Here is a 13,174-nt window from a genome sequence, read left to right on the forward strand (position 1 = left end):
TAGAAACTAAAACTAGACTGGCTAGAAAAGACTAAACCAGAGGAAGATCCTGGAGATGAGATTGGATAGATAACGGAAAGCACATCTGTTAGATTTGCTAGGCCAGCAAGGATGTTGTCTTTTACCCATAATCATAAGAACATGAGAGTCCTTAAAGGAGGAATGAGGAAATATGGATAACATTTTGCAGAGATGAATTTAACAGGCTGGAAGGAAGCAGGGCTTCAGAGCAGAGGTAGAACAGAGTAAGACCAGGCCCAGACCACAAGTGTGGGGGTGGAAAAGTAGATGAGTTCCAGACATATAGCATTTTGAAGACAAGATCAGCAAGGATTGTTAAAAGACTAGATCTTGAAGCAGGAAGGAGAAGAGAGGAATCAAAGGTGATTTTAAGGTTCCCAGTCCAAACCTACAATGTAGGTTTGTAGAAACCTACAATGGCCCGAAACTGAAAATTATTTGAACCTACATAATAAGTGCAGTGGCTTTCCAAAACTACATCTGACTTGGACCTTTTAAACAAAAGTTATGGAAAGGAACTAAGGATGGAACTCAACTGAGTGGACCTTCCACAGAACCTGTGACCATAGAACTGGAGGAAGAAGCACATAGAACACTTCAGGAGAGAAGGCAAAGTGAAAGCACAGGATAGAGACCAGAGTTTGTGGGTTCACAGGCCATAGCAGAGAACAAAACAGAATAAACCCTAGAGAGTATGTAGCGCTTTAAGCTGTCCTTGGTAACTAAGGAGGTGCAGTGCAGAAAAACCACTGGAAGAACCCATTGAAGAAACTCCACCAACACCAAGGAATCAGGTAGGACAGTGGTTAGGAAAGTAGAAGAAACTGATAAAAACAACACACAGAAAGAAAACTATGATGATGGAACTCTGATTCTAATAGCCTTGGCAGGAAGATAATAGTAAGAGCAGATGAACAGAAACAGTTGGAAATAAGAGAAGAGCCATTCAAGGAAATCTAATAGATTTGGAAAGCCAGAAAGAGGCAGCTACCTGTGTGCATCTCACTCATCTCATAGAATGTGCACATCTAAGGATCAGACCTGGCACACACAAGAGAAAAGCAAACAGGCTCTTCCTTTCTCCTTAACCACTGCAGACAACACATTAGATAATAAATCTTTTAAAAGTCATATTTTTTAATTTCCCCAGGGTTCCAGCTCAGGGAAAAATCCTAAGTGAAGCTAACCTCTGAAACTTGCTGTGTCCAGTGAGGGAAATGAAGACAAATGTCCTATCTAAACTAGATTCAAAACCATTATTTTCTACATATCTCAAGGGAATATCAGGCATTACGACATATAAAGTAAATTAGGAACTCAGAGGCAATAAATTGATGATGGGAACAATTATACACAAATGCTTCGAAAGAAAACAAGTACGAATTTTATAGTCCCAATCAAGTTACAAGTTCAATTTAAAAATGATTTGTTAGCTGCTTTTTTAAACTTTTGCTTTAAAATAGAAACTCATATATAATATGTATTTCATGCCTAAAGATTTCTCAGAGCTGGATTTACCCAAAATTAGATAGCTTCCCAGTTCAAATACTCTTTGTTGTAGGACTCAGAGAAAAGACAAATTATACAGAGGTGAAAGAGGAAGAAGAAAAGTCTTTCTCTTCTAGCTTCAGAAATGTTCTTAGCAATAGTTTGGAAGACTGAGCTAAATCTTAGATGATCCTTTCTCACCTGTTAAATCTCTTTGTTTACCACACTGGGTACTTCCCAATTGTCCTGGGTAGGATATGCAATAGTCCATTTGAGCTTTTAAGGATAATTTCTTTTAGCCACACTTCACAAATCTATCTCTCTGAATCAAAATTTCTATTCATTTATTTTATCTACTCAAGAATTAGAAAGGATCCATTTATACCCATCTTGTCTGCTTACATTTCCAGCAGAACTACAGAAAAGTCTTTTTTACTCTGACATCTGTGATCATGGGCTACTGAATATAATTGCTCTTCTATTGCTTCTACTCATCCTCCCCAGCCCCCACACACAAACAGACATTGCAATTAAGCCTCAAACTCCTCTCACTTGCCACTTACCTCACTAGTTCTAAAAATTATTCGATAGTTGTATGGAGATCCATTTTCTTTCATTTCTTCTGGTTTTTCCCTTCGAATGCTTACAGCCACCGGACCAAGATTCTCATCAGCCCCAAAATAGTTCCAGTGTTCTTAGATAAAATGAAACAAAACAAAATTAGAAAATTCATCTAACACTGGAATACCTGCCTGGTTTTTAAGATCACTTCTGAGAAATTATACCAGTAAGATATAAGCATGCCTTACAAATATTAATATCCTTCAGTGAATTACTTAAAACTAAAAAGGCAATGCGGGTTTTGTTCTGGAAAAGGTAACACTGAACAGAGATGGTCTGTTGTTGTTTTGTTTTTTACTAATCTAAAATTGATTATTGTAATTTCTTAAATTTGCTTTTATGTCCTATATCCCGTCATTTTAATAGATATATTATGTACAGATACTTCAGTGTATAAGGGGAAATTTAACATTGAGACTTTTTTTTTAAAAAAATCCAAAACCTACTGAAAATAGAATGCAAAAGAATGAGAAATCTCCTTTAGATTCAACTGATATCCACAGAGTGAGTGGGATATCGTCTCTGGACCTATGTCCCTATTCCCAGTCAGCCCCAAGCTGGATTAAGGAACTCAGAAGAAAGAGCTTCAAACAGCTCTGCAGAGGCAGCAGCCTGGACTCAGAGTTCTGGGGTTTAGCAGTGGTCCCTCTGTGGTAAGCACAAAAGGAGTCCAGCAAGGCCATCACACCCAGGGGGAATCTGGGAATCTAAAGAATAAGCTTCTTTCAGTCAACCAGTGTAGCCAGGGCACTGTCAGTGAGGTCCAGTATAGCCCAAGGTCCCAGTATAGCCCAAGGTCCCAGTATATCCTTGGAGTTAAGGCCAAGTCACCAAATGACGCTGTAGAAAATTACCTTCCTCCCAACATAAAAGAAGGTAACCAAAATTAAGTGAATTGGGAATAAGGTCTTGGTTAATGATAGGCAGAGGGCTTTCCTAGAATGTGTGAGGCCCTGGGTTCAATCCCTAGCACAGAAGAAGAAAGAAGAAAGAAGAAAGAAGACAGAAGAAAGAAGGAGGAGGAGGAAGAGGAGGAGGAGGAGGAGGAGGAGGAGGAGGAGGAGGAGGAGGAGGAGGAGGAGGAGGAGGAGGAGGAGGAGGAGGAGGAGGAGGAGGAGGAGGAGGAGGAGGAGGAGGAGGAGGAGGAGGAGGAGGAAGAAGAAGAAGAAGAAGAAGAAGAAGAAGAAGAAGAAGAAGAAGAAAGAAGACAGAAGAAAGAAGGAGGAGGAGGAGGAGGAGGAGGAGGAGGAGGAGGAAGAAGAAGAAGAAGAAGAAGAAGAAGAAGAAGAAGAAGAAGAAGAAGAAGAAGAAGAAGAAGAAGAAGAAGAAGAAGAAGAAGAAGAAGAAGAAGAAGAAGAAGAAGAAGAGGAAGAGGAAGAGGAAGAGGAAGAAGAGGAAGAGGAAGAGGAAGAGGAAGAAGAAGAAGAGGAAGAGGAAGAGGAAGAGGAAGAAGAAGAAGAGGAAGAGGAAGAGGAAGAGGAAGAGGAAGAGGAAGAAGAAGAAGAAGAAGAAGAAGAGTTCATAGGAAGTATTAAACTATTTATTGGGCATCTAAGAATATATTTCTTTAAAAATTAAAACACTTATATGAACATGGGATATTCACAGATGAAGTCAGTATCAACATGAAAAATACATAAGCAAGAGTATATAACTGGTTCTTCAAACTGTCCAGAATATTTGTTTAACTTTGTTTAATTCCTTTACATATGACATGGGTACATGACCAAGTTGTGACATGATATGTTACTTTCACACAAATGCATAAATAGTTGAAAACACATGTTATTTCCATATAAAATATCAGTATTTGAAAATCCATGAGAATAATAAATAATAATAATGTCTAATGTGGGTTTAAAATTTAGCTAAGGATTATGCAAATACAAGAACTAAAACAATTACAAAGATATAATCATAAATATTAAGGACTAATATAATCCATGGAAATTCAAAGTAAGAAAATAAACACAATGGAAATACAAGCAACAAACATTTCACATGGACAACTGAGAAACAATCCAATAAATGTCACAAAATTCATGTACAAACACTCATGTACATCCTCAAAGCACAGCACATGAGAATCACACTAAGAGGTTATATACTCTTACTTTGCACAAAATTCTAACAAGCTTGGTTGTCTGGTCTTCAAGCCCACAGCTTTATTTCAGGTGTGATAATCCCGAAGTTGACAAAGTCCAGAGTGTAGGGCTGATACAGACTTGCATGCAGACAGCAATGTGATAGAACAACTGACAACAAGGAAAAAAACAGAAAGGGAGTAGACAAATAGTATAAAAAAGCAGACAAAAACTTAAAGGAAAACAAGACAACAGTCTGGAACCATTTACTGAAGAAGTAAAGGGGTTCAGTTCACACACACTTCAATAACTTCAGAGGAATTTTCAATAGTGCAGCACAGAACAACAGTGGATGTTCAAAGAAGTGAATCACATTCACTGTATTTCCTTCCTTGCATTTCAGGGACCCACACATCTTAGGAAGGGCTAGTATGATTGCTGTTCTAAGCTGCTGGAGAAATTCATGAAGATATAGTCTCACTATGAATAAATCATCAATACCTGAAACTCATTCTCTTCCTCAAGTTTTCCCTGGGCCCTGCTCTCTCTGCTTCTACATACCTAATGTTTCAGACATCCTCTACTCTCCTTTACTCTTCCCTTCTACCCTCCTCCCAAACATTCTCTTCAGTTCCAGCAAATGGGAATGTTGTGTTTATCACAAAGAAAACAGAGAAGCCACTATAGAAAACCTCCTCACCCTCTACCACCAAGCATACAAGCTCATCTGCATTCAGACTCTCACTCATTTTGGTGTTTTGTTATTTTTTGTTGGTCTTGGGGCCTGAACTCTGGGCCTGGGCACTGTCCCTGAGCTCTTCAGCTCAAGGCTAGCGCTCTACTACTTGAGTGTCAGTGCTACTTCCAGCTTTTTCTGCTATGTGGTGCTGAGGAATCGAACCCAGAGCATCATGCATGCAAGGCAAGCACTCTACCACTGAGCCATCTTCCCAGCTCCTCTGGCTCACTTTTTTTTTTTTTTTTGGTTGGTTGTGGGGCTTGAACTATGGGCCTGAGCACTGTCCCTGCTCTTCAGCTCAAGGCGAGTGCTCTACCACTTGAGCCACAGTGCCACTTCCAGTTTTCTAGTGTTTTTTATTGGAGATAAGAGTCTCACGGACTTTCCTGCTCTGGCTGGCTTTGAACGGTGATCCTCAGATCTCAGCCTCCTGAGTAGCTAGAGTTACAGGCATGAGCCACCAGCACCCGGCTTACTTTTACCTACTGTCTAAACCCAATATTAATTGGGTGCTGGTGGCTCATGCTTGTAATCCCAGCTACTCAGGAAGCTGAGACCTGAGGATCTAGGTTCAAAGCCAGCCTAGGCAGAAAAATCCATGACACTCTTATCTCCAATTAACTTTCAAAAGGCTAAAAATGAAAGTTCAAGTGGTTGAGGGTAAAAAGCCAAGTAAGAACAGAGGCCTTGAATTCAAGCTCTAGTGCTGGCATAAATATATTCACATAAATCCCAATGTCCCCAAAGCATGCTCCCAAAACCATAACCTTCACTCATTGTACGCTCCAGGAATGTCAAAGTCTTGATCACCTTCTCTATCTTCAACTTCTTTCTCTTCTTGCCCATTCCTGTCACCCTATCTCTTTTGATATAGATTTTACAATATATTGTTACAAGCTTTCAACTCTAAGTTATTCCCTTCTCTCCTTTTAAACTTTGGAAGGAACTCTTAATTCTCACTTGAGAATTGCTGTAATATGACTTCCATTGCATGGGTCATCAATGACTCCTTTACAATTAAAATAAAGTACTTTTGTTCCTTATCTTGCTCAAAATCTCTGTAGTAGCTCAGATCACTATTACTTCTTTCTACAAACACTTCACAAGTTCTTTTTTTTTTTTTTTTTTGGTCCAGTCGTGGGGCCTGAACTTTGGGCCTGGGCGCTGTCCCTCAGCTCTTCAGCTCAAGGCTAGCACTCTACCACTTGAGCCACAGCGTCACTTCTGGCTTTTTTCTTTTTGCTTATATGATGCTGAGGAATCGAACCCAGGGCCTCAGGCATGCAAGGCAAGCGCTCTACCACTGAGCCACCTTCCCAGCCCCACACTTCACAATTTCTATGACATCACTTTGTCCTAAATTTTGCTAGTACCACCTGGATGGTCTTGCTTACTTTTCATTCTCATTTCCATCTTGAATATCTATTCATGATCAGAACTTCAATTGTTATATCAATGCCTTCGGCACACATCATTCATCATTTGCCTGTGTTTGTAGTAAGTAGTTTTTAATCAACTCATTCACACAGAAGTCAAATTATCTTCCTGAAACACAAATCTGACTGGCCATCATTAAGCTTAAATTTCTTTTATGGTCTTGGGATACTTTTCATGGCTTCCCAAAGGGCTTAATAATATGTCACTAGCCTATCATACCATTCTCCACTCAAACCTTTCTCTCATCTTTGCACGTCCTGCACTACTGTATAGAATTTCTTGTTGTGCAGTCTCACTATGTTCTTTCCCATCTAGAAAACTCTGCCTAGAATATTCTTCCCATAATTCCTCATCATTTGACTAAATCTTCTCATCTTAAGTCCCATCAGAAGTGTCCTTTAGACATCTAAGAGTGTGACTGGAATCTGGAGCAAAAAAAGTGTTCACATAGTAATATTAATATACTAAAAAAGTTTACAAGAATCAAGAACTCATAGACTGGTGAAAAATTTTAATATATCTCAATGTAAAAATTTAGAAATATCAAAAAGCAAAAATATAATAAACTAGAAAATACAGAAGAAATAATTTTTAAGTAAATTTGTCCTTCTAAAATTGAATCAAGAGAGTGTTAACCACTAAAAAAGATCTAAAACAAGCAATAAAGTTGAAAAACTAATAAAAAGCTTAGTACTGGATGTATTCTCTAACAAACGCTACTACACTTTTAAAGATGAATCCACCAAACCTATTCTATGCAGCCAATACTATCCTGACACTAACATCCAATAAACACACACACACACACACACACACACACACACACACACACACACACACACACACACACACAAATTCCTTGATGACTATGGACACAAAAATTCTCAATAAAATACTTGCAAGCATATTAAAAAGATCGTACACCATAATTAAGTTGGTTTCATTCCAGAAATACAGGATGGCTTCACATAAACAAATTAATGCAATAAAGCACATAAACAGAATCAAGGGGAAAAATCATATGGTCATCTCAATTAGATGCATGAAATGTTCAACATCTATAGCTGGAAAGGAAATGTAAACCCTAGCCAGAATGGTAATCATCAAGAAAACAAACAAAAGCAGGGGAGGGCTGTAGGGAGAGGACAGAAATGGTAATACACTGTTTGGGGAATGTAAACTAGTGTAACTACTATGGAAATCAGTATGGAGATTTAAGATTCATCAGATTAAAAAGTAGACCCATCTTAAGACCTTGTTCTATCATTCTTGGACATATATTTGAAGGGTTATAAATCAACATACAAAGGGAACACTTGCACACTTCCATACTTCCATGTTTATCATTGAACCATTACAACAGTCAACCAGTGAAATCAGGTTAGGTACCCAACAACAAGGAATGAATACAGAAAATATGTATTTATATGAACATAATGGGATATTCAACCAAAAAAAAAGAGTGAAATTATGCCATTCACAGGAAAGTGGATGAAGCTGGAAATCATGATATAGAGCAAAATAATCTAAGCTCAAAAAGCAAACTAGTGTTTTGACTCATATGCAGAACTGAGGTCTAAATGATAATAATTACAAGACTTGAAGATAACAGAGGTACTGTGGCAGAGGGAAATCAGCAACAGGGGGAGTGGCAGAAGAAGAAATGTGTAAAGAGGATCAAAGTCTATTACATATATATGCATGAAGACAGCAAGTCAATTAATGTAATTCAACCCATCAATAAAAGCAATGACAAGAACTACATGATCATCTCAATAGATCCAGAAAAAGCATATGACAAGATCCAACACCCCTTTATGATAAAAGTGCTGGAGAAATTAGGAATCCATGAACATTCCTCAATATAATAAAGACTGTAAGCTGGGCATCGGTGGCTCACACCTGTAATCCTAGCTACTCAGGGGACTGAGATCTTAGGATTGCAGTTCAAAGCCAGCCTGGGCAGGAAACTTCATGAGACTCTTCTCTCCAATAAACCACCAGGAAATGGAAGTGGTGCCGTGGCTCAAGTGGTAGAGCAGCTAGCCTTGAGCTGAAGAGCTGAAGGACGGTGCCCAAGCCCAGAATTCAAGCCTCACAACCAACAAAAAGAAAAAGAAGAAAAAGAAAAAAGAAAAGGAAAGAAGGAAGGAAGGAAGGAAGGAAGGAGGGAGGAAAGGAAGGAGGGAAGGAAGGAGGGAAGGAAGGAAGGGAAAGAAAGAAAGAAAGAAAGAAAGAAAGAAAGAAAGAAAGAAAGAAAGAAAGAAAGAAAGAAAGAAAGAAAGAAAGAAAGAAAGAAAGAAAGAAAAGAAAGAAAGAAAGAAAGAAAGAAAGAAAGAAAGAAAGAAAGAAAGAAAAAATGAAACAAAGAAAGAAAAAATGAAACAAAGAAAGAAAAAATGAAACAAAGAAAGAAAGAAAGGCTGTATAGGACAAACCTACAGGCAGCATTATACTTAATGGTGAAAAGTTTAAACCATTTCTGCTAAAATCACAACACGACAAGGATGGCTGCTCTCTCCACCCCCTTTTCAATATAGTATTGTAAATCCTAGCTAGAGCAATAAGCAAGAGGCAAACATAAAGGGGATCCAAATAGGGAAAGAAGAAGTAAAACTCTCCCTCTTTGCAGATGACATGATCCTGTATTTAAAGAACCTCATAGATTCCTCTCCAAAGTTATTTGAGCTGATCCAAAACTTTGGCAAAGCAGCCGGGTATAAAATTAACCTACAATTTACCCACAGAAGAATGAGGCTGAAGTCAGGAAAGCAACTCCTTTTGTAATAGCCTCAAAAAAAAAAAACAAAACAAAACAAAAAAAACAAACCCTTGTAATTAACCAAAGAGGTGAAGGACCTCAATAATGAAAACTTTAAAAGCCTGAAAAAGGAAAAAGTAGATTAAGGAACTGGGAAAACATCCCATGCTCCTGGATTGGGAGGATTAACATAGAGAAAATAGTAATACTGCCCCAAAGCTATCTATAAATTCAGTGTAATATCCACCAAAATCCCAATGTTCTTCCATAACTGAGAACAAGAAGCAACCCAAAATTTATATAGAATAATACAAGACACCAAATAGCAAAAGCAATACTTAGCAGGAAGAACAGTACTGGAAGAATTTCAATACCAAACTTCAAACTCTATTACTAAGCTGTAGTTATAAAAGAAAGCCTCTTCAACAAATGGTGCTGGCAGAACTGGCTACACACAAGTAGAAATCCGAAGTTAGATCCTTATATATCACCCTACACCAGAATCAATTCCAAATGGATCAAAGACATCAATGTAAGACCAGAAACTGAAAATATTACAGGAAGGGATAGGGGAAACATGAGGGCTCCTTGGCACAGGTTGAAACTTCCTAAGATTCAGAAATACAAGGAATCAGAGAAAGGCTGGATAAATGGGATTACATTAGACTGAAGAGTTTCTGCATGGCAAAGACATAGCATAGCTATCAGGATAAATAAAATGCCCACAGATTGGGAGACAATCTTTACCAGCTATACTTCATACAAAGGCCTCATATCTAAAATATACTTCAAGCTAAAGGAAGAAGAAATAAGAATGGTCAATAGGCATCTCTGGCTATAAAAGAAATGCAAATCAAAACAACACTCACCCAAGTTAGAATGGCTATTATCAAGAAAACTAACAATAACAGATGCTGACAGGGAGGTGGCCAAAAGGGAGCACTACTACACTGTTGGCAGGAATGTAAACTTGTTCAACCACTCTAGAAAGCAGTAGGGATATTCCTCAAAAGATTAAACATAGAGCTTCCCTATGACCCAGCAATCCCACTCCTAGGCATATACCCAAATAACCACAAACCAGCCCACACTAATGCTACCAACACAACCATGTCCACTGCAGCATTATTTACCGAAGCTAAGATGCCCCTCAGTGAATAAATGAATCAAGACAATGTGATATATATACACAATGGAATTCTATGCTTCCATCAGAAAAAATGACATTCATTAGGAAATGGAAAGACTCGGAAAAAATTATATTAAGCAAAGTAAGCAAGACCCAAAGAAATATAGGCTGCATAGTTTCCCTCATTTGCAATAACTAGAATAAGTCTATAAATCTACAAGTTAACCCAATGGGTAATAAAAAAAAACAAATAATTAACTCAGATATGATTAATCAAACAGCATTCTAAGCACTGCACAGTGAGAACAAAGGAGGATAGTCTTAGGAGAGGATCATAATAGCTCAATAGTTATATGCATATGAACATAAAAAATGATACTTATCAAAATGAACTCCAAGAACTGGAGACAAGAGGTTTTTGTTTTTGTTTTTTCAGTGTACTCTTTGCAGTTATTCCCCCCCTTTTGTTTTTTTTCCCTATTGTCACTGTTTTTGATTTCTGTACCCTTTGTCTGGTGTGTAAATTTACCTGATTTGTCCCACAGAAACAGTGGGACAAAGGGTAAACCAATTCAACAGTGAAATACACAAGACATTATATAGGAAATGAACTTTACAACTTGGGGCAAAGGAGATTTGGTAAGGGGAGAAAATGATAAAAAGAAATGTACTCATTACCTTACTTATGTAACTGTAACCCCTCTGTATATCACCTTTACAATAAAATTTAAATTAAAAAAAGACACCATAATGAAACTCACCAAACTGTTTTTACTAAGGGAGGGGAAGGAGGAGTAGGGGCTAAGAAAATGTAATAGACTGGGTAAACTTGCTCAAAATACACTGAACTCATATGTGTCATTCACATGAAACATCTTCATACTATTGAATTTTATTTTTTTAACTTAAAAAACAAAAATAACTATTAAACACAATCATTCTAATATTAACTGACAGGCAAAATTTAAAAAGGTTATTTAAAAAATAAACTGTACCTTACAGATAAAACAAGCTATAATAAAATTAAAGGCTAAAAAATAAAGACCACACATAATTAACAATCATTTAAACTTTTCACATTTTTCTATATAAACCTAATTATATTTTCCTACACAAAAGTTGTCTACATTTTTATGCAATTTTTCTCAGCTATTACAGAAGTATAGTTCTGAGTTGGAGAATGGTAATGAGATAAATGTAAACTAACTTCAAACACATTCTTTAGAACCTATCTTCAAACAACCCACCTTTAGTTTGATAAGGATGGAAAGATCTTTTTGAACTTATGCCCGTTTGTGCAGACCCCATCAATCTTTTTAATTGAAAAAATAGTTCTAGTTATTATATCTGAAACAGCCTCCCCTGTCAGTCTTCCATCTATGTCCTTTCTGTTGGTATAGAGAAGAGATTATGGCCTGGATTCTGGCGTGAAATATTCTGCTATCATCATCAGACACTGCTTCCTCAAAAAAGTTTTTCACCTTGAGTAAGAATAATTCTTACACTTAAATTTTGTGTTTTCATCCACTGCCCATTTTTTCCTTCCAAGGATTAAGGCATAGACTATTTTTTAAATACCTTTTTACACAAAGACCTAAGTTTACTAAATAGAGAATCCTAGCATGTGTGTTACTCTCTGGAACAGAAGAGTTTTAGTACAGCAAACAAACTTAAGTTGAATTTTCAGGTTTTTAGACTTTGCTGTCAGGAGAAATGAGTCACATTTTACAGCCACAGTCCACTCCTTAATACTCTTGGCTCTGCCTCTCTTTCAATTTCACTGGAGAATAGTACATTACTCTCCGCACCTCAGCCTCTGGGCTTTGCTTCTATACTTGCTTCTTAATGCAGCCCCATTCCACAGCCATTCTGGGGTAGTAGAGATAAGGAGCTCTTTCAACCAAATCCATAGTCAACTCTCTCTTTGCACATGGAATGATGAGATGAGAGGAGAAGGGGAACAAGAACAGAGAGTGACAGATGGGGAGTGTCAAAGGAAGGCAAGGACAACTCTCAAGTGGGAATTAAGATGAGGAAAATGAGAGAAGAAGAGAAAGGGAAGAGAAATTGAAGACTTAAGTAGGAAAGCCACCGATGGATTAATTGAAATACAAATAATACCACCAAATATAGTAATACATTAGCACTAAGAAGGTCAAAAAGCAATATTGCAACCACCACTCTATTAGAAGGATAACATTGAGCAACTTTACCAAGTACTCTCTTCATTCACATTAGCTATGAAAAATATAGGTAGCTCCTTTTTTCTTAGATATGACAAATATGATTTATACAGGATGTCACAAACAGTAGTTCTAGTCAAATACATTATTATAACCACTGACATTAAAACTCATTTTCTTCACAATTGTCCATTAACATTATATTCCTGAAGAATCTGAAACTTTATTAGAAATAGAAGACAATGATGCCTAAAGGGACAAGCCATTTATCTAGTCAGACCACAATTAATGCTTTATTTCTTGGTATACCATGTGGCCAATGTTTCTCTGTGTTGACGGAGAGAGGTATTATTAATATTACATATGTATCATGCATATTTGTTGATTCCTCCCCTATCTTCACGGCTCACATTTGGCACTTTGCCAAAGCACATAAATAGCTGCATTTTTAGCTGATATAATAATAAAAATATAAGAGGAAATAGTGAATGGTTCAAAGTCCACCTACTTAGGTGAGATACAGTCAAGTTGTCTTTTTATAAGCTGTGCACACAAAATACATAGACAGACAAAAATGGTGAGCCTGGAATTTTAATTGTAAAGAAAAACAAGTCACAAAAGTTACAGGCTTCCACCAACAATTTCTGAATTTGTCAGAAGGTTCTATACCTATAAACTATTATATCTGTTATACCAAGTCCCTAGAAACAT

The 13,174-nt window shown here is 37.3% G+C and overlaps 1 protein-coding gene across 9 annotated transcripts in view; it reads right to left on the reverse strand.

Annotated features, from left to right (window-relative positions):
* The window catches only part of Sipa1l1 (signal induced proliferation associated 1 like 1), a 332,505-nt gene that overhangs the window by 120,162 nt on the left and 199,169 nt on the right, over nt 1-13,174 (reverse strand). For all 9 annotated transcript variants that reach the window (XM_070030941.1, XM_070030933.1, XM_070030924.1 and 6 more), the window contains one exon: nt 2,073-2,203. In XM_070030941.1, the coding sequence (XP_069887042.1) occupies nt 2,073-2,203 (131 nt within the window). The remainder of the gene's footprint in view (nt 1-2,072; nt 2,204-13,174) is intronic.

Source organism: Dipodomys merriami, unplaced genomic scaffold (genome assembly GCF_024711535.1).
Source record: "Dipodomys merriami isolate MVZ:Mamm:240054 unplaced genomic scaffold, mDipMer1.0.p SCAF_1, whole genome shotgun sequence".
NCBI lineage: Eukaryota > Metazoa > Chordata > Mammalia > Rodentia > Heteromyidae > Dipodomys > Dipodomys merriami.